This window comes from Sceloporus undulatus, chromosome 4 (assembly GCF_019175285.1).
Source record: "Sceloporus undulatus isolate JIND9_A2432 ecotype Alabama chromosome 4, SceUnd_v1.1, whole genome shotgun sequence".
Taxonomy (NCBI): domain Eukaryota; kingdom Metazoa; phylum Chordata; class Lepidosauria; order Squamata; family Phrynosomatidae; genus Sceloporus; species Sceloporus undulatus.
In genome coordinates this window covers 131,977,194-131,999,741 of record NC_056525.1, presented here as the reverse complement: position 1 = coordinate 131,999,741, position 22,548 = coordinate 131,977,194, and the positions used below count along the sequence as shown (strand labels likewise).

The following is a 22,548-nucleotide window of genomic DNA, read 5'->3' as shown; positions in this document are numbered from 1 at the left end:
AGGTTGCTTTTAACCTTCCAGCCTCAGAAGCCCCTGTCACTTACCCAGCCTGCTTACCCCTCATTCCAGTACTACCCTAACTGCAAGGGTCCCAAGGTGTCTTCCCAAACCTATCTCTTATAGCATGTAAAAATTCTGTTTACGCTCAAGAAATCAACAAAACACAGACATCCACGTAAAATAACAGTAAACTTTTTTGAATCAAGTAAGCATCTAGGTAAGTCGTGTGCGAGTTATATAATCTAATATGGTTACTTCATCTAGCCTCTAACAGACTAAGTGAACCAGCAACGAACTCTGGGTTTTGTGGACTCCCGTTGCCTGTCTGAATCTCATGACTCTCTCTCTGCCTGAGCTGGAGACTCTGCGTCAGAATCCTTACGATCTTAACTGAAACCCACTTGTCTGGAGTCTCTTCAAAACAACCACACACACACTGGCTTATATACTTCTAATTCCCCCGCCAGCCTCTCTTCCTACTCTGTTCCCCTTATCAATGGCCTGCCACACCTTCTCCTTTTTTTACAGTTTATTTGAGATTCGATAATATCGTATACATAGAATCAAGAATGTACGGTTTTCTTTTTAACCTGCTGCATAAAGTAATTTTTAAACCTCTGGAAACACATCATGTGCCCATTAATCACTATGGACTATATGCCCAATTTTGGGGCCCAATTGTCAGATGTCTTTAAAGCCATCTTCTTTCTCCAGGTTCAAAGGCGCATTGATAAACCGTTTTAAAATGACATGATCCTATCTTTGCAAACTGCTAAATAAAACTTATGTTCTCTAACCTCTATGACACTGTTACTCTTTCTTGATTAAACCTGCCCTAATGCATATAGGCAAATCAATAAGACTCTTGCTTTCCTATTAGCCTATCTCTCTTGATTTAAACTTCTAGCTATTTTGTCCAAATACAAAAGATCAGCAAACGACTATTCCAATTTTTATCTATTTTTTCCTTTAAAAAATCCTGTGGTGAGGTAGCAACATTATATTAGGAAAAAGTCTTTGTTATACTTCTACCAGACTTTGGAGAGCCTTTCTAATACAGTGATTTTATTAAATTCAGCACGCCTAAACTATGCCTATACCAGAAAACAACTATGCCAACCAAATACTAAATTATGGCCTTCAGGTTCCAAGAGTTTCATATATCTAAGCAATAGCCATTCCTTCAACCAAAAACAGCAGGCCTAATAAATTTAAGCCACCTTGGATCTCATTTTGGAAAAACGAGGATATAAGGCAGTGAATAATACTACCAATTTGACATTCAGGGACTCCCAAAGTTGATTCTTTATTCTTGCATCATGCACTGTTTTAAATTTATTCGGGCTTCTTTGCCTGCCAGACAAATCTAAAAGTCTTTTTCTGCCATTGCACAAAAAAGAGTATTCAATTTCTTATGTCAGGGATCATTTGAAAGAGAAATAAAGCGTTTTGCTTTTATTACAGCACTTCTAACCCAAAAGGATAAATGATTTCCCCCATTTTAGGTTCTTTTTTCTAGGTTCCTTCCCGACCTTTTCAGAGTTGTTTTGAAATAATAAAACGTTTTCTTCATTATCTAATCTCCAATATTTAATCTTCCTTTTCCATTTTAAAATTTGAAGGAGCAGATAGTTCATTTCCCTTTTCTGAATCATTTTTAGTTAGCAATTTGTTTTGTCACAATTATTTTAAATCTGGGAATGTCCCAGACACCTAATTTTCTTCATTGGGTCCAGGGGGTTTGTGTCATATATAAGCATCCATAAACACCACCTTACCCTGTCCTTTCCCCCCCCCCCACTTCAGATTCTGTTATCAGTCTTACTTCTTTTAATAGGATTCCTGGACAAAATAAACAGTAAAGTGAGAGTGGACAACTTTGTCTGGTCCCTGTTTGTATTTTAGTCTATCTCCTTGCATTGCTATTACTAAGTTTGGGCCTTTTGAACCGAGTAGATTGTCTTTTTGTTTAAACAGTATTCACCAACATTCCATTTCTCCAATCTAACTAAATATTCCAAGCAATATTAGCAATTCTTTCTCTGCATCTAAAAAAAAAATAAAACAATCTTTTGTCATTATGATGTTCCAAAATTCAATAATATTAAGAACAGTTTTACATTATTCCTAATTGTCTTTTGGCGAGAAAATCACTCTCTGATCTCTCATGGAATTCTGGAGAATGTGTCTTCTCATCTGCTTGCCAAGATGGTAGTAAGTATCTTAATAGTCCTTATAGTCGTGCACCGGTCTATACTTCTTCTTATCATCTGTATTTTCTTTATGAATCATTGTAATATAGGCATTTCTCCAAGAATCTGGCATCTTCCCTTTTTCTAATAACTCATCACACAAAACCTTTGACAGCTGAAGTAGCTCATCAAATTTATAACATGCTTCAGGTAGTGACTCTTTTCCAGATTTAATCTTTTTAATCATTTCAATACGTTCCATAGTTGTCATTGGCCCATTCAGGCCTTGCTCTTGTTCCAAGTTTAATTTGTCCAAATGGAGTTTATCCAGTAGTCTTTCATGTCAGATGTTTTCATTCCCCCTCACATGTAAGTCTCGCCCTCAAAGGCTTTTAATATTTTCAAATTGCCCATTGCAAACCAGTCTCCCTTCCTGATCTTTGTAACACTTTCCTCTCTCACCTTAAAGGAAAGCCACTTTCCAGGTTTATTTGCAAAGTCAAAGTTCTTTTGCTTAATGTACAGTAGTTTGGGAGAGCTGGAGTGGTGTAATGGTTTGAGTGTTGGACTCTGGAGATCGGGATTCAATTCCCTGCTTGACCATAAAAACCACTGGATGACCTTCAGCAAGTCACACTCTTTCAGCTCAGAGGATGGCAATGGCAAATCTTCTCTGAAGAAACTTACAAATAAAACCTTATGATAGGTTCACCTTAGAGTGACCATAAGTCAAAAATGACTTGAAGGAACATAACAACAACAACAAATTCATGAGAACTATTGTTACTTTAATTTTTTTGTTGAGTTTATCAAAAAAATCTATTTTTCCTTAAATTTCTGTATTTTCTGTTAACTCCCTCTTTTTAACTTCTCTTTCATTATTAAATCAAATACCATTTTTAAATACATTTTCCTCTCATATAAGGTTTGCTTGCATTCCAAACTATTGTGGGCTCTGTAGCCTTATTTAATTCAGCTTTTTAAAAAAAACTCAGTTCTTGTTTACATTGTAATATTTCCATCTTCAGAAATAAATGCAGATTAAGCACCTCAATGTGGAAATCTGAAACCTCTATAATCCAAAGCTTTTTGCTGGCAGCCTCCCACTTCTGCCTTTGAGGTGGTGCAACTCCTGCTCATTTGTCTCTCAGACCCTCAATCTCTCTCCAGCCTCACCTCTCAAACACAACACAGATAGCAAATGAACAATACGTGAGGCTAGAGAACGATGAATGATCAGGAGAACAACAGCTTTCACTTAGAGGGCAGACGCGAGCAGCTGGTGGTAAAAAGACATGCAGTTGGAGAGAGACCGGGGATCTGTGAAATGGCATGAACCCAAGCGTAGTGTTTGGTACAAATTCATGCCTCCCACCATTTCACAAATCCTCACATCTCTCTGCAGCCTCTCCTCTCTCCAGCTTCACAAATACAGTACAGTGGTGCCTCGGGTTACGAAATTAATTCGTTCCGCGGCCGCTTTCGTAACCCGAAAAGCCTTCGTAAGCCGAATTGCCATAGGCGCTAATGGGGAAAAGCCGCGATTCCGTGCGAAAAAGCCGAAAAAAGCACCAAAAGTTTTTTCGTAACCCGAAAAAACATTCGTAACCCGAAACAATAATTCCCTATGCGATTTTTTCGTATCCCGAAAATTTCGTAACCTGGGTATTTCGTATCCCGAGGTACCACTGTACAAGTACAGACTACACTACTTGTGTATTCCAAAATCTGAAAAAGTCTCAACTCTGAAATGCTTCTGGTCTCAAGCATTTCAGATAAAGCATACTCAACTTGTATTCATTAAGTCTCCACTGTGTTTCCTCTGTTCTTAGGCACATTGTAATGGGATTATGATCTGAAAATATTTTGTAAAATGTCTATACTGTTTACAAACATTCAAAACACACTGCAGAAATAATCCAGTTTGAGGCCGCTTTAATGGTCCTGGCTCAGTGCTAGGAAATCCTGGGAACTGTAGTTGATTGTGGCACCAGAGCTCACTGACAGAGAAGGCTAAATGACTCACGAAACTACAGTTCCCAGCATTGCCTTTCATTGAGCCAGGGCCATTAAACTGGTCTCAGGCTGGATTATTTCTGCAGTGTCTTTTGGACCTACGTTAACCATATTCTTAGAAATCCAAGAACATGTCTATTCTAGAAAAGGATTCATGATGTTCTGAAAAAAAGTGTAGTCTCTAGAGTTCAGCTGTAAATATCGCCAACTCTCTATTAATCTGAGGAACTCTAGATTATTATTTTTTTAAAACTAGTAATTTTCTCTCAATCTTCCTTCATACCTTTACTGGAACATTTATCTTCATTATGATCAACAACCCCATTCTAGTCACCCATCCAAATCAGATTTTGCATGCCTAGTTCAGATGCCTTTCTTGAAAAATGTTCATAGAACATTGATTTCTCATTACTGGGGCCATAAATAACCATTAAATGTATTATCTTTCCCTTCAAGTTATTTCCACAATTACACATGTGCCTTGTCCATCTTCAAAAATCACTTTTGGTTCTAATGTTTATGTAAAAAAACCCTACTCCATTTGTTTTCTTCTTGTTTGCAGATACAAACTCTAGGCCCATGTTTTTAATCTGCAAAAATCTATAATAACTTTTTCTTGTATGAGTTTCTTGAAGATAAATAATTTTTTATTTGGGATTTTTAAAAAAAAATGCCAATTTCTTTCCCTATAGGAGTCAAATTCAGTCCATTTACATTCTGTGAATTTATTTTTAGATTTGTTTTACAGTTGGCCCTTTGGATCCATGAATTCAATCATCACTGGATTATCACATCCCATATTTTTAAATTGTGGTGACATGAATGTGAACAACCTGATGCATGTGCTGCCATTTAATATGGGGCATGATCATTTGCATTTTTCACATCTGCAGAGGGTTCCAAAACTGAACCCCCAAGGATCCAAAGGCCAACTGTAGTCATTTTATTTAAGGTATCTTATTATATTGCTGTAATAATAATAATAATAATAATAATAATAATAATAATAATAATAAATAAAATTTATTTATATTTCCTGCCTCTCCAAAGATCGAGGTGGGATTACAGCAATAAAATAATACAAAGTAATACAAATGATACAAAATATTCATACACCATTAAAAACTAACACTGAATTTACCAATTCCTATTAGTGCTCTAAAATCTATCTCTCTATAAACAAAGTTGAGAACGGGTTCTTCTCATTAGCTTTCTTACAAAGTCTGTTGGGTAAGCCCGCCAGAAGAGGTCTGTTTTGAGTGCTCCCTTAAAGACCTCTAAGGAGGTAATACCACGGATCTCCTCTGGTAGGCTGTTCCATAGTGTTGGGATTGCTGCTGAAAACGCCATGTGGGAAGTTGTGATTAACTTGGTGTTACGATGTTCTAGCAAATACTTCCCTGATGTTCTGAGAGTGTGGGGCAGATTGTGTAGGGAGAGGCGTTTCTGTAAATAACTTGGGCCCGAGCCATGTAGGGCTTTAAAGGTAATGACCAACGCCTTGTATTGCTCCTGGAAGATAATTGGCAGCCTGTGAAGATATTTTAGCACTGGTGTAATATGGTCAAACCTAGAAGTACCGGTGACCAATCTGGCTGCGGCATTTTGAACCAGTTGAAGCTTCCGGACTTGGTACAAAGATAACCCCAAATAGAGTGCATTGCAGAAATCCAAACGAGAGATTACCAGTGCAAACACTACTGCTTCTAGGTCCTTTCGGTCCAGGTAGGGATGCAATTGGCGTATCACCTGAAGCTGATACCAGATACTCCTAGCAGTCGCATCTATATGAGATGACAACTGTAAAGATGGATCAAGGAGCACTCCCAAACTGCAAACTTCATCCTTTGGGGGGAATGTGACCCTTTCCCGGACTTGGGGCACCTATTGCGAGTACCTCCGTTTTCTCTGGATTCAGCCTGAGTTTGTTTTCCCTCATCCAGCCCATTACTGATCCAAGGCAGGTCTCTAGAGGAGAGATGCCATCCTTAGTCACTGCAGTAGTCGGTGACATGGAGAGATAGATTTGGGTGTCATCAGCATACTGATAACACCGTGCCCCATGCCTCCAGATGATCTCTCCCAGCGGCTTCTTGTAAATGTTGAATAATAATAATAATAATAATAATAATAATAATAGGATTTATATATATGCCGCCCAATCACTGGGAATCCGGGCGGCTTACAACAGAGGGGATAATAGACGGTTCCCTGCCCTCAGGCTTACAGTCTAAAAAGGCACGACACAAAAGGAGAAGGGAATGGTGGGGATCAGGTCCAGCATTCTTCTCTCCCTCTGAGGCCTGGACCAAAGCAGATGGACTGGAGGGAGGGCTCTTTTTCTTAATCGACTCCCTCAGGCGATCCAGAAGGATACCGTGGTCAATGATATTGAAGGCCGCTGAGCTGTCCAAAAGCAGCAGCAGGGTCAAACTTCCCCTGTCAATGCCCAGATGAAGATCATCATTATTATTCCTTTTAACAACTTCTCAGCTTTTAAAATGTCTCCTTCTGGGGCCTGTTCCTTCCAACATTTTGGACAGATCTCTTACTCTCTCCAAATAATTTATTGTATATTGTTCACCTGCATAAGTGGTTATCAAGCCCTCTGGGACTATCCAGTGAAAGGGTTTTTTTTTTCTAAACACCTCAACCAAGAATTCATACACTCTACATTTCTTTAAATACAATTACTTCAATTATCATGTATTTTCAGCCTCTCCTTAAAATGTGGAATCAATATTTCATCTCTGATACGTTTATGTGTGAAACAAATTATCACATCTCTTGGTAGTTTTCTTCCACTGTACATGAGCAAAGTTTTGCCTATCTATTGCTTCTATCTTGTCAAATTCTTCACCAGAGCTGTTCATAACATTCACCAAAGCTTTTAAGGCTGTGTGTTTTAATCATTTGGCTCTTCTAGAATGTCTCTTAACCTAATCTGCATTCCCTTTGCTTTTTATCTCCATCATCATAATTCTACCCTGCATCTTTTTCAAATCTTGCTGTAAAATGTCAATTCACTTAGATTTATCAGAAATCTTCTAATGTTTGTGTGTAATCGTTGTGAGATTCTGAACTGATACCATGACCTCTTTGAGCTGTTTTTCAGCAAACTCTTTAAAGTGGTTTACTTGCCCTATAATCCCTAATCTTAAATTAAATTCTCATCACTTCCTGTTACACATTTATTCAAATCTAAATATGGTTATACATTTTAGATAATAAGGCTTGAATTTTAATGAGTTTTGTCTAGCTCAGCTCTGAACATTTTTCTGGTGGACATGTTTATGATGTCATTATGTCTTGCCAAAGGCAAGAGGGTTCTTTTCTGGGATTTGGAAGAAATACAAAATGCCTGTGGTAGTTATAAACCTAACGATTTGTTATACACCCAGTAAGTTACATATAAGAAACAATTAGAAATGTCTAATTAACAATTTGTAAGCCACTCTGATAGCCTTTTGGCTGAAGAGTGGAGAATAAATAAATAAATATTAAATATTACAAGAATATACATATATCATACCGAGGTAACACCTTGGTTTAGTTGCTGGGAGCCTTGAAGAAACAGCAGGAGAAGGGGCCTCTCTGTAGCATGGCACCTCAGGTCTGCAGGTCCACACCGAAACTCCAATCCTGTATTCATGGGATGGACCATGTCATTGGAGTCACACCACTTCAAAGCCATTTAATCAAATGGCTATCTCTACAGGTGCCAGCCATGAGCCTAGCACCACTCCAAAGCCACATGTTTAAGGTTCTTCCTTAAGCTCTTCCATATTTTTTACTCAATTTGAGAGTATCAACAAACGTTTGAATAAAGATATTTTTCTGCTTCAGCAGATGTTTTAACCTGTAGGTATCTAGCCTGGAAGCAGCTGTAAGATGCCTTGAAGCAGGCAGCTGTGAAACAAGATACATCAAACCAGTGTGCTTTTCTGCTTCTTAATATGCATCAAACCAGGCAGGTATTGCCGAATAGCACATGTTGCATTGTCACCCACTCAGCATCAGTACCTTCAAACATACTTGTTTTGAAGCCAGTTATGCAGGAAACATTATGTTCTTCTCAGTTTGACGTCATTACGGACTAGCAATGGATTTTTTAAAAGCAAAATATATTTTCTCCAAATTTCTACATAATGAGCCTTTTCGTTAGCACACTCTGGGCAGAATATACTTGAGATAATTTTTGGAGTTTTTCTGAATGTGTGTTTTTGCAACCTTGATGTGAGCTGATGTGTGTTTCTGAGGCAGAAGGAATTTCTTTGCCCTGAACCAATTTTGAGCATGAATTAAGATAATCATGCTCATTAAGGCTTCTTGAAAGACTGTTTGCCTAGGAAAGCTGTTGCCACAATACACCTGTTAGGTATTTTGGATGTTGCCAGAGTCTCAGTTACTGAAGCTATGAGTGGAGTAGAAGTTGTGAAATTTTTCCATTTGAGGAGGCCGCAACAGTTCTGATTTTATGATGTGACTCAGGTTACTAGAAGAAGTACTGTATTTTTAAACCGTGTCCTCCTGTAATTAATGACAATTAATTAAAATGACAATGTCATTTTAAATTAATGACAATTCACACGCAGAAAATACCTTTTGAGATGAAGGAGGTTTCTTTTGATTGCTTGGTGTGGCTATACCCCCCCCCCTCAGATGTCATACAAAAGCCTGCATAGAGCATACACTCTGCATGTGATCTTTTCAGTAGACTGAGGAAATCAAATATTTCTTATTCAGATTATATCCCAAGCTTTATAAAATTGTGGGAGCACATGGAGGATTTATATACCATTAAATCACCCAGGTTTCTTTCTAGCACATAAATGTCTTCAGAGCCTGATCTACAGAATCAACCCCACTTAGGACAGCTAAAGGAATCTGTAGGAAGACACTGCATTGAAGAGTCTTTGGAAGCAGGAATCATGCCAGAGAACAAATTTTAAAGAGTACGGCAATGTCTCAAAATGCAGCGTTTTACTTTTCTCCAAAGAAGCAAATAGAAAATCAGCTGAATTTATTTTGATTGGAAATGGTTAAAGGGAACTCTTGGAGCCATGGGTGGGATGAATGGTAAATCTGCTCCCTGACCTGAGGAACCTAATTTTCCCATATGAGGGCAAGATTACCTATTTCCAGCCAATTGTTCATGTTTTTTTCCACAACCATTTGGATTTGTTGTTCGCAATGGAGTGTAAGAGGATGTTGGGAAAGAATGTAGATAATAAAAAAGGATCCAAACCTGAATGGAGTCTCTGAAAGTGAGTTTAATGTGCTACCATTCTTGAAGGTGTACAGTGCCATCGGTCTGTCTCCTTGTGGGATGGTTGCAAAACTGACAGTGTTGTAATATTGGTTGTATACAAAAAACACAAGCTACTCAAATAGATTTGCTTAGCTCGTTGTCTGCTGATAGCATGTTGTAAAGCTTCTTGCTTCAATTATCTTTGCCATTTACATTAGCAGTCTTCAGACTTTTGAGGTCTGGGGAACCACCTTTAGACCCAGCATGAAACATAAATGCCACTTTCAGAAAAACATTTTTCCTGTTATATTCTGTTGCTACTGTTTCCACTTCCTCTTTCTCCTCCACTTCCTTCTGCATATGCTTGCTGTTACTGCTACTTTTTACCTGTTCAGAACTCTATATGAAAAATGGCAGTTGATAATTCTGTTTGTGAAATTGCTTAGTAATTTTTATGGCTTTTCTCATTTGTTTTTCTGCTTTACTCTTCTAGGTCAAGCTGGGAACTTCCAGACTTAAGGGAAGGACGTGTGAAAGCCATCAGTGACTCTGATGGAGTGAGCTACCCCTGGTATGGAAACACCACAGAAACAGTGACTTTGATAGGCCCCACTAATAAGGTTTCCAGGTTCTCAGTCAGTATGAATGACAATTTCTACCCTAGTGTAACATGGGCTGTCCCTGTGAGTGACAGCAATGTGCCACTACTAACTAGGATTAAACGGGACCAAAGCTTTACCACATGGCTTGTAGCCATGAATATGACCACAAAGGAAAAAATTATCTTGCAGACTATAAAATGGAGGATGCGAGTGGACATTGAAGTTGATCCCATGCAGCTTTTGGGCAAGCGAGCCCGGTTGGTGGGAAGGACTCAACAGGAACAGCCCAAAATTCTGAGCAGAATGGAACCTATCCCACCAAATGCACTAGTGAAACCTAACGCCAATGATGCCCAGGTCCTCATGTGGAGGCCCAAGAGAGGCATGCCTTTGGTAGTGATACCACCCAAGTAGAGGACATTTTTGACTGTACAAGTGAGAGTTTTTGCAACCACTGGTGTAAAATCTGAGCCAAAGAAGACCTCTCAAGTTCACCTGCCTTTTGCAGCTGCAAGTGGGAAGAGGGCTTCTTCAAGACAGTATTACATGGATGGGGCCAGTGCTGTGTCACAGTGAAATAGCTAGGTCTGGGGATGTTGGAAGAAGAAATGAAGCTTTTTCTCACCTCAAAGGTTTTCTCATGGAGAAAGTGGCTTTCTTATCTTCAGTGAAATATGGTGATCATGAATATTATTTCCAGTGCCTGTGGCTAATGCTGCTTCCTAGCCAATTAGATGTAGTTATGGAGGTCATTCTTACCAGACATTCATGGACTTCCAGTATATTGCCTACTTCTGGGGAATAGGACAGGAAGGGATGGCATATTACCACAACATTATACCTATGCATTTTTATTGATAATCAGATTTATTGCCCTGCTCATTGGAGTGAAAAGAATGTTTATGAAGCAGGAACAATAGTGCTGTCTGTTTAGCTTCACACTTGTAGAAAGAAAAGCTGTGTCCGCATGGAACTGTCCACGGTGCTGAACTAAAGCACAACCCGAACTACCAGTAATACCTTTCAAAGATTAATTTATTTGGACTAAAGGGGTTAAGATCTTTTGCATGTTTCTCAGTATGTTTCAAGTAGTTGTAAGTGTAGGAGTTTTGCCATAGTTTTCCATGTTCTGGGGAAAATCCAAGGTAAATCTACTAGCATCACCCTAGTGTTTAAAAAACACTATTTTTTCCACACAACATTCCCTATTCTATTTTTGTCAAGGAACAAAATATGGTCTGCAGACAGCATATTTGTCCAGCAAAGGGAAAGGAGTAATTGATTGTGTTTGATATGAAAAGATGATGATGATCACTGACAGTGTTGAAAAACAGGAGGAAAAAACTGCCCTTAAAATGTGATCAGTAGAGAATGTTAAGAACCCAGCATGTCTCTACTCCACTTTTTATTACATCGTTGCTTGTAGATTGTGAGGAGGGGGGACACTCAGAGGGAGAAAAAAATACTAATGAAGCAAACCTATTGTACTATTGCATGGAGAGTCAACACTAAAGAAAATCTTGCAAGGCTAGATAATACCCTCAGGTTAATTTCTGAATATCCCAAGCATAAAGGGAAAGTTTTGTAAGCAAAGCTTCCCATCTCAAAAATAACTTTGAAGGGTAAATTTTCATCTCTCTCTATTTGAGGAGGAATAGATCATTTTACTCTGTGTAATGGACACTGGAAGATAATGCCACCTTCTCTGACATCTTCATAAGCATCTCTGATTATTATGGAGAGAGTGAGAGAACTCAAAACCCATAAAATACCCAGAAGTGTGCTTTACTGTCGTTGACTTTGAAGCAACACCTACTATGGGAACTTCAGAAGAGGTAGTGCAGAAATTAGTACAGTTGATGGTAGAGCTTTATGCTTAGCTTTTTGATCCACCCACAGTGTTATTGCAGCATTAATGGTATTGTGAACAAAGGAGATGTAGAAAACTGGGAAGAAAATGAGAAAGACTGCTGATTTTTTGAGTTGAAAAATAATGTATGGGTCATAGTACTTTGGCTAGTAGCTGTTGTGTGGGTATGCAGATAGGGACAGTTAAAAGAGGTTCACGGTGTGCTTCAACATTTTCAGGAACTGCTACATCCAGAATTCATACTAGTCCAAACTGTGTGGTATACAGTACTAACATATTTTCACACGAAGTGTATAAGCAGTCAGCCAGTAACACTGGAGATAGTCATTCTTGGGTAAGCAGAGATTTGCCCTTCCAAAGAAAATGATGCATTTTTCAGTGAATTGATTGTTCTCTTTATCCATGTGTATATGATACACTAATATCAGTCTGTTGACATGTCTTTAGGTTATAGATCTTCACCATGAGCTATTTAGGCAACTGAAGCTCTACTTTGTATGACTGGAATCTTTGCGGGAGAAGGAGGAATTCTTTGTAACCTTAGTAAAATCGCATCACAGTCTTTGGAATTGCTTTTTGCCTGTCAGGGCAAGAAGCTGAAAGTGCTTCACTGGTTTTGGGCTTGATCTTGATACTGAACTTCTCTGTTTTCAGATTAGCTTCACAACATGTTTCCATTGTTGCCATGGATTGTTGTCATCATTTTGCTTCTTTGTAGTGTTTTTAATTATCCCTCTTATCTATGAGACCACATACTTGTTGTTCCATGGAGCTCTTGATTTCACACTGTCCAAGTATTCTAGGACTGTTGAGCATCCATGCACAGGCAGGCATATTACTTATGGCCAGTTCCTTTGGGAGATTACTAAAACATTTTATGTGAGGTTTTGAACTTGAAAAAGCTGCTATGCAGATGCTGTTACTAAGCCATGGGCCTTCAAGGACATATGGTAGGGCAAACACTACTGAAATTACATGATGAATCTGCCATACAGTTATTAAGGGAATGAAATATACCACTGTGCCATCTGCTGTGAAATTTACTGCCACACAGAGTACAGGCTTTGTGTGACATCCTTGTTGTAGCAAATTTCAAAGAGCTATATTACATCATTCCTTTTCCTACAATATAATAAGTGGTATGTTGATTGATATTAAGTAGACTAACGTTAGCTTTGTATAAATTTCCCTCTAGAAGTTTATTCAACACAGCTGAATTTCTATAAGTGGTTTGTTAGTTTGTTTGATTGATTGATTTGTATGCCACTTTTCTCCTAGAGTGGGACTCAAGGCAGCTCCAAGACGGAGACAATTAAAATTTTAAAATAATTTAAAATAATTAAAATTACCATATAAAACAGTATAAATAGTTTACAACATATACACAAGGTTTAAAAGATAAATAAAACACCCCAATAAGAAACTCCCCTGCTTACATATTAAAAGCCTGCTTATACAAAATGTCCTTTGCCTACCAGTGAAAGGAGAACAGAGAGGGAGCCAGCCTAGTCTACTATGGAAGGGAGTTCCAGAGATTGGGAGCAGCCACTGAGAAGGCTGCATCTTGTGTCTTCATCAGGCGAGCCTGTGATGGTGGCAGGACTGAGAGAAAGCCTTTTCCTGAAGATCTTAGGGGCCTAGCTGGTTTGTATGGGGAGATGTGGTCTCTCAGTCTGGACGTAAGCCATATAGAGCTTTGTAGGTCATGACCAGCACTTTGAATTGTGCCTGGAAACAAACTGGTAGCCAGTGAAGCTGTTTTAACAAAGGGGTTATATAGTCCCTATAATTGACCCTGGTCAGCAGTCTCGCTGCAGCATTTTGGACCCACTCAAGTTTGTGGACAGCTTCCAAAGGCATCCCCGCATAGAGTGTGTTACAGTAGACTAAATGGGATGTAATCAAAGCACATGCCTCCATAGCCAGATCTAATATCTCAAGGAATAGGCATAGCTGTCCACTGCTGAAACCTGGGCATTGAGGCTCATTGTGCAAGGTGAATCCAGAAGGACACCTAACGTGTGAGCCTGAGATTTCCAGGGAGCGTAACCCATGTAGCACAGGTGGAGTTCCTATTCTCTGATCTGACTTTCAACTGATCAAGAGCACCGCTGTCTTGTCTGGATTAAGTTTCTATTTGTTTGCTCTCATCCAATCCATTACTGGCAACAGACATTGGTTCAGTACCAAGATTTGGAATCGGATGCAGAGAAGAGATAGAGTTGGGTGTCATCAGCATACTGGTTACATCATACCCCAGAACTCATGATGACCTCTCCCAGTGGGTTCATGTAAATGTTAAACAGCATGGGGGACAAAACAACTCTGAGGGATCCTGCAGGTCAACAGCCAGGGCATTGAACAGGAGCCCCCAGCATCATCTTCTGAGTTTGCCCCTCCAAGAAAGACCGGAACCAATGCATAATAGTGCCCCCAGCCCCCATCTCAGAGAGCTGGCCTAGAAGAATACTGTGGTCAATGATACTGAAAGTCACAGAACCAGCAGGAACAGTTCCCTGTATAGGGGTCATCCACCAAGTTGACCAAAGCTGTCTCCATCCCATAAGCAGGCCTGAAGCCACATTGAAATGAAACTAGATAATCCATCTCATCTAGAAATCTCTGGAGCTGGAAGGCTGCTGTACACTCCAGAACCTTGCCTAAAAGTGGGATGTTAGAGACTGGCCAATAATTACCAAGAATGGTGGGGTCCAGGGAGGCCTTTTTTAGTAGCAGCCTCACCACAGCCTCTTTTAGGCAAGATGGAAACCTCCTTTATTGCAGTGAGGCATTCACCACTCCCCTTACCCACTTGGCCAGTCTCTCTAGCTGCTTTCAAAAGCCAAGAACAACAAAGGTCCAATATACATGTGGTGGCTCTTCACCTCTGCAAGGATCTTGTCCACATCCTCAGGCACAAATTGAAAGGTATCAAGCAAGCACAAAGATTACATTCACTGGACCTGTCTCAACTACAGCATCAAAGTCAGAGTGAGTTTGAGGATAAACACCTTATTCTAAAACATATTAATACTGTCCTGCGCACAATGCATTGAATTTTGCTGTACTGATGTTTTTGCATAATACACTTTGGCTAACATTTTGCTAGTGAGTCATTTGGTTCATTGTGGAGGTTAGAATTCTCTACTGATCTTGCACAATGACCAAGCTCTCCCATCAAAACCCACCTTATACCTGATGCAGATCTCCCAACATAGCCACTTACTGGGTGGTGGAGAGCATGTGTGTGTGGACATGAGAGAGAGAGAGAGAGAGAGAGAAGCATGCTATTATATCCTATAGCTGGAAATACACAGCAATGATAGCATCTTCTAGGACCTCTGGAAGTTCCCCAGGTCGTGCTGAAGGGTACCTCTCTGTTGTGCTCTTCCCTAGCTGGTAAAGGAGTCTGCAACTGATAGAAAGTGGGTTTTAGGGGGATTGGAGAGGATATATGTTGTAGTTTTACCTGGTGGAATTTCATAGTATGTCTCTGTGGGTGGGGCATTTCCTCCCTGAGACATGGTGTACCGCTACACATGCTGTAAGTTAGTTTCGATTCCCAAACACCACGCAAGACACCGAAGGATGCTGTGAAACCTTTACTGAAGAATGTTAAACAAACACTAACACAACTCTGGTTTGGGTTACGTCACCCTTGCCCACTAATCAGACTGACTGAATTACACCCCTGGGTTGGAGGCCAAGTCGGTGTCTTCGCTCTTCACTCGCAATTCACTTGAGTTCGCCCTCTTTTCTCTGGACTCCCAGTCGGCCTTTTCTCTTAGCGGGGGTCCCGGTCGCTGCTCCCAACACTCTCCTTTTGGGTCTCACCACTCTCCTTCTAATGGCTGGGGGTTCTCCCTTCTCCACTCCTCTTCCCGTGGATAGCGGAAGTCGCCCTCCCGTCGGGCATCCGGTAGAGTTACAGATGCGTGGGGATCCACCCGCAGTAAACTGTGTCTTCCCTCCAAGGTTACCGGGCATCCTACCCAACCTGGGCTCCGTAATATTCTTTCTTGCCCTCTCGCGACCGCCTCTGCCCATCCAACTCTTCCGCGTTCTCCTCCTCCCCGATACACCTGGCCCTCTCTCCTTAAATATCCCTTTTGCTTCTCCCCTCCATCTGCTCCGCTCCTCCCGGGTCCTGCTGCCCTTCGCCCTCCAACTCCACCCGCTCAACCCTTCCCTTCCCTTCTCCCACCTCACTACAGTTTCTCTGATCAGTGGTCTCAGCCATGAATTCATGGATGCTTGGAAGAAACAGAGATGGAATTGGGTCAGTATGGAACATTACAGTTCTATGTCTTCTAAAAACGTGTTAAACTGTGTCAAGCTCAGCTTCATTTAGGTCATATTAGTTTGACGGATTTCTGTTTACACTTGAAATATTCTGAGCTTTGGTACTGAGACCAAAGTCTTCCTGTCTAGTTCCAGATTTCAGTGACCTGTGCCTTTGGTTGCCCATGGCTAGGATTAATTGCTGTTCTCCATTACCTCAGAAAACAAATAATGTAGGAGTTGTAAAGCTCTGGTAGACTAGCACAGACTATTTCTGAGAACATGCAGCACCACAAAAATTGTTAAGACAATGTCTAAGAGACCATGAGGAAGCTTCCCATATTTCTTTTCTTTTAAGGAAAAATGGAGCAATATTTTAGCAGCTCATTGAAAATGAATAACTGTGGATAAAAACAATTGGATGGTGTTGTAGAAAAGCAGGGGGAAAGGAGCCAGTTTTGAATTCCAGTATGATCCCACACATACACCTACTGTACAACACATGTACAACTCCTTGATGTGAGTATTAGAATATTGTGAATGAAAGCTAATAGTCCCATTTGATGCATTTTAGAAAAACTGAATTGGATGGAGGTGTACAACCATCCAGAATCATTTTTATGTATAATAAATAATATAATAAAATCTTTATTTTTATCCCGCCCTTCCAGAAAGATCAGGGCGGCTTACAAAAGTGCAACGAATGCACACAAATACAGTTAAAAACAGTAAACATCAAACACAATACAATAAAACTAAAAGCAGGAATAAAAGCCCCATCGCCCATCCTCATGGCCACGGAAGAGGAGGGGAGGCCCACAGGATCTTAATCGGGGAATGCCTGCTTAAATAGGAAGGTCTTAAGATCCTTCCTAAATTGGGCCAGGGTGGTAGATGAGCGGAGCTCAGTGGGCAGCGTGTTCCAAAGGGCTGGGGCAGCTATAGAAAAGGCCCTTCTAGACGTAGAAGCAAGCTTGGCCCCAGGCACCTTCAGCAATTGCTGCCCAGACGTTCTGAGGGTGCGAGGCGGATTGTATGGGGAGAGGCGGTCCTTTAGGAATCCTGGGCCCAAGCCATTTAGGGCTTTATAGGTGATAACCAACACCTTATATAATTTTAAGTCTCTTGGTTTCCCTGGTTTTTAAAGTTTCATCTGTTATGCATTATTGACATTGATGCCTGAGATGGAGAATCTTGTTAAAAGACTGGTTAGACATGGGAGGACTGGAGGCTGGTTAGTCTAGTGCATTTAAGCACTAATGCCAAACCATCCATGTTCACCACTGGGTTGTTCATTCTTGTTGTGCTGGAAAATGCAATAGTGGCTTTCCCAAAGGGAGGAGAGCCTGATAGTGGATAACTACAATGTTTGGCTTCACTAGTAATGATATCCAGAAGTGATAAATCATGATTATGGCTATGTGTTCATCTTGATGCTTTGACTGTATGTGTGTGTGTGTATGAGGACTTCATTGCTCAGGGGAGTTTAAACTGGAGTGGACATTAAGAATATTCCATGTATTACACAGGCTTTCTACTTGGTATGAGAGAGTAGTATTGTATTTCCAAGCCCAGCCTAAGATGTAGAAGAAGAGATCATTGCTCAGGGTGAGCCCAAAAATGAACTCAATGTGTTCAAAGTACATTTCAGGGATCATTATAGAATATGATTTGTTCTTAAAATACAAGTCACTTTAGAAAGTCTATGCCTGAGTGTGGTGTATTTCATGAGGGAACCTGTTTTTGAATAGGGCTGCACTAGTGCACTAGCTAGTTGGCCTGTCAGTGGAGGACCCCATCAAAACTGATCATCTGTCCCAGGGCATCCCAGGAGGCTATTCTAATACTTCAATCTGCGTGAAGTGAGGTTCTCTTTTTTCTTGGTATTAAATAGATAATAAAGCAACGTATGATACAATATGCAGTTTGATGGTACTGATGAAGTATTTGGCAGTGATTAGCAATGTTGTTTCATAGGAGTATTAGCTAGTGAAAAGACAATTTGAGCTATTCTGATCTTTGACATGGCTGTCAGACACTTCCTGGAAAGTTGTGGGAGAAAGGGGCTTTGGGAACCAACTGTTCAAGAGGATGAGGAGGCAAGTTCTTTAGCAAAGAATTAGCAAAGGATGAGCAAAGAGAAGCCTGTGCATTACATGTACCCTTCAGTGATCCCAGTGTAGCTCTCAGATATTCCAAGGACACCCTAATACTGAGAACAAATTGTAACACTCCTCTATGGTAAATCATGCCCCAAAGCCTCTGGTGGGCATGGTTTGCAAGGTTTTTTGTTTTGTTTTGTTTTGGTGAATGGACCATGTATCTATTTTAGGGTTTTTTTAAAGCCTTAAAAACATAAGTTACTGTATAGTCAATGACTGTTTTGAAAACAGGCTCAATGGGGCATGAAATTACATTTTCAATCATTTTTTGTCAGGGATCAGGGTATTGGGCAAAAGAGCAACATAAAGAAACATCAAAATTGCCCATTGATGCATTACCCTTTTGGGTCATTCCACTTAGTTTCTGTTTTAGAAAGGTTCATGAGGGCATGGTTTGGCTAAAGGTGGTAGAACTCAGAAGGCAGGCTTGTGGGTCTTGTTAATTCCCATCTTTTCCTCAGATGATTTGAGCACCTCAAGAGGGGTGCTTCTGGGAAGAGAAGCTAGAAGACATTGGTCAAGAGAGCTGAAATTCACATATGGATTTGAAGTAACTAGCCAAATCTTTGGCTGCTGGCATCAGTACCTTTTACAGGCTTAACATCAACTAGTGTAAACTGTAGGCAATCTTTGGAGTTTAATTTTTCTTCTTCCAGTAATCTTTCTCAGCTGTGTAGACACCAAGATTACTTGTAAGGAAAGAAGACTTGCTTCATCCCACAGCCAATGGGATTCCCTGTGTAATAAAATCAATTTTAAGTGTAAATTTTGCAGTCTTGATGGCTTTTAGCCTTGAATAACTTTTAGAAGCAGCAAAAGATAAGGAGTTGGTGATTGCTGCAAAAGAGGAAGCAGCTGAATAGTCTCATATTGGGCATACACGTTGTGTATGGGTTAGAAATCCATATAAACATAAAATAACCAGTATAAGCTTTAATTTGGATACAGTGAATCTTTGTCTTTGATTTGTATTATAAAGTCACTTTCTACCACCTACCTTAAAACTGTGGCTGTGAAAGAGCGTCCATTTTACTCAGCCCAATGAGTTTTGTGTGCCTCAGCCAGGAATAAATTTTGGCACAACAGAAATTCCTTCTTTTGCTGTTTTTGTTTTTGTTTTGGAAGCTGACATAACAACTAAGGAATTTATGGCTCTGGCACTTTCTGCCTTCTTCCTTTCTTCTTGCTGTTTCTGTCTTGGCATAACCTCTGGGATTTCCACTTTCAATTTGTGGCTTGTTGTAGTTTGGATTCAACAAGGTAATCCACAAGAGGCTACTATAAATTAGATCCCACATTGGGACAGGGAGTTGAATTTTCTAGGCCTTTCCAGCCTTACTCTTCTGAAATAGTTCTGCTTACTGAATGTCTATGAAGTTATTAGGCAAACCACACATGTAATCCACAAAAGTATTTGGCAGCTTTTCTCAGGGAAGAATGAGGCAGGGGAGATGAGATTACACAGAATGGGATTCCAGATATTTTCTCTGCCTGTGAAACTGGATTTAAAGCTCCTCCAGCATCTTGGTTCCCTTTAGCACATGCCCATCTTCACAATTGTGCCTCTGCATACCATGTCCTAGCCTGTGGTGGAAATTGTTGTATGTGGATCCAAGTCAAATATTTCTAGTTGCAGCAAGCCAGGCTGACTGGTGACAGACAGAGCAGGGACAGGCTCTTCCTCTGTAGATAGATTTCGATGGACATTGGTTTTGAGACCAGGTGCTTAGTATCCATGCTATAGAGCAGTGATTGTGAATCTTTTAGAGACTGAGTGCCCAATTCAATGACGTTCCTGCACTGGGTGTCACCCGATGCTGGAGTGGAGGGTGGGACTTCCCTTGAGACAGTTAAAGGTATGGGAAGGCGGTGGTTACTTCTGCGCTCCCATGCCTTCAACTGTTTCTGTGTCCCCTCAGAAATAGCTTCACATGCCAGAGAGGGCACATGTGCCATAGGTTCACCACCATGGTTATAGTCTGTCAGGAGTAGAAGCAGTATCTCTGTGGTTACTCATTGATCCATAGAGCTGTGTGATTGTATTCCAGCAGAAGAATTCCTTCCCCTCTTTTGCGGAAGAGCTGTAGTCTGTATTTGCTGAAAGGGAGCAGCCCTTCTAAATTGTACTTGTGTTCATGTTAACATTCTGCATCAGGGAAACATGTACTCTGGACTGTAACATCCATCATTTTAAACTATAAGACAACATTTCATACACCAACTTTGTTTATTGATCTATTTATTTTAATTGAACTTTTCACCCACTGAACAATCGCCTTATCTCTGTAGTCCTTGTAGTGGATGCTTAGTGTTGGCATTGAAACAAACCACTAAATTTAGGGCATGAAAGATGGCTTTCTCGCACATGCTGCTTATTATCTTAAGCTTCCACCTTGTTTTTAATTCTTTCTTTGCACCATGATTAGCAGCTCTGCACAGAAGTTGCACTAAGCTGGGGAAAGGAGCAGGTGGGGAGACTTAAATCTGTTCTCGTCAGTTCATGAGTCTCTTTCTTTCCAACTTTAAGCTAGACCTTCTAGAAACCCCCACATCCCCCATTTTCTCCTTTTCCCTTTGTGGTATTATTCCTTTCACTATTGTTACAGAAGTTATCAGTTTCCAGAGACATTGATAGAAGTAGGAGCTTGTGGAAATCATTTTGGAAATTTTAAAAACCCAGGTATTCTCTCATTTGGAAAAGACTGGAAAAGGAAAGCTGTTCTTTGCAGAGTGCCTTAAAAAACAACATTGACATTAGTTGAAGGTGGGAGGAAGGGTGTAGAGGAACATTGCTCTTTGACACTGGATTTTACAAAGGCTCAATCAATGTTGCATTCCATTTCTCTGGGATTTGAAGAAATTGTTAAATACATGATGTATTGTTAACAGAAGACCGCTTCCTTTATTTATGTGGGATGGGATAAGTTTAAATTTAAAGTTTGTGAGACATCTGACAATACCATTTGAGAAAGAAAGAAGAGTTTCCACTTGAGATTCTTGGTGCAGCTAGCATTAAAATGAATCAAATTAGAGACACTTTACAATGTTTCTCTGATTTACTAATGGAAAACCTTTGATTAACTCAGTTTGACATCCCCATTTGATTCCTTGCAACAGTCTCTCCTCAAGTTGCAAATCAAAGGCACTAAAATACTATGTTCAATTTACACTTAATGGAGGCAGAGCTACAAGTTTCAGATCATTGTTTTTGCAGTGATTTGATTTTAAGGGTAAATGCGTGTAAATGCTGAATTGGGGAAACATTCAGTCTTTAGCAACAATAACAAGGTGAAGGAAATTAAATTAATTAAATGGCTGCAAAAGGAGTCAGTACACCTGCAGTTATGCAGCCCCCATAACCTTTTTTTAAAAGACTAAAAAAGCACATTCATGCCAGAGTGGTGCAGCATAATGGGAGATGTTTTGTGTGCCCTATCATCAATCATGCACAGGCATGATCAGGGGAATGGCTCTGATATTCACACAACCACACAACCTTATGCTGATCCCAAGAGCAAAGTCTGCGCTATTTAGAACACTGCTATGCAAAGTGGTGGTTCCTGGACTGGTGCCAGTCTGGGCCATTGGTTCCTGGTCTGCACCATACTTCCAGAAAAGAAACTGCTATGGTAAATGGATGCAAATATGGCATCAAGTCCCTTAAACATTAGGGGGGAAAATGGTCAGTTCTCCACATCAGATAGCTTTGAGAAGCATGGATAAAGGGGGAAGGATTGATATGAAATACTGTGTTTCTGATTCTCCCAAAATGTGTCATCTCCGTAATAGCTCTGCTGATGATCAAGAAGGCTATCTGGAAGATTAATAGTATTTAACTGCATATCTATTCTGGCTAAACCGTTGTACAGAAAAAACTGACACTGGAAACAGAGGGTACCTGCCTTCACAAAAGTGTGGTGAAAAGTAGGAAAGGCCATGTTCAGGTTGATCTGAATGAGTTGAGATTTCATGTACACATTCCAATCTGAATGATAATTGGAAAATACAAAGGTGGTGGAGTCTAAGCAATGAGGCTAAACATTGCTTTTCCTTCAGGTTGGTATTGCAATGACTTCTTTGATAGTAACAGCATTAAACAACCTATTATGCTGCGGATTTGAGCTTTAGCTTTCTTTTAGACATATGATGATGTGGTACCTTCATAAACACTGGC

The 22,548-nt window shown here is 40.2% G+C and overlaps 2 protein-coding genes across 3 annotated transcripts in view; one reads left to right on the top strand and one right to left on the bottom strand.

Annotated features, from left to right (window-relative positions):
* Nucleotides 1-16,832, top strand: part of FAM78B (family with sequence similarity 78 member B) — a 29,543-nt gene extending 12,711 nt beyond the window's left edge. The window contains exons 2-3 of one of the 2 annotated variants that reach the window (XR_006103633.1): nucleotides 9,953-14,788; nucleotides 14,826-16,832. Coding sequence is in view for 1 of the 2 variants with exons in the window: in XM_042464581.1 (XP_042320515.1) it covers nucleotides 9,953-10,475 (523 nt within the window). In the remaining variant the exon portion in view is untranslated. Of the gene's footprint in view, nucleotides 1-9,952 lie in introns of both variants that reach the window. The other variant, XM_042464581.1, reaches the window with a different exon arrangement.
* The window catches only part of LOC121929230 (4-trimethylaminobutyraldehyde dehydrogenase-like), a 215,704-nt gene that overhangs the window by 56,859 nt on the left and 136,297 nt on the right, over nucleotides 1-22,548 (bottom strand). The window lies entirely within an intron of this gene.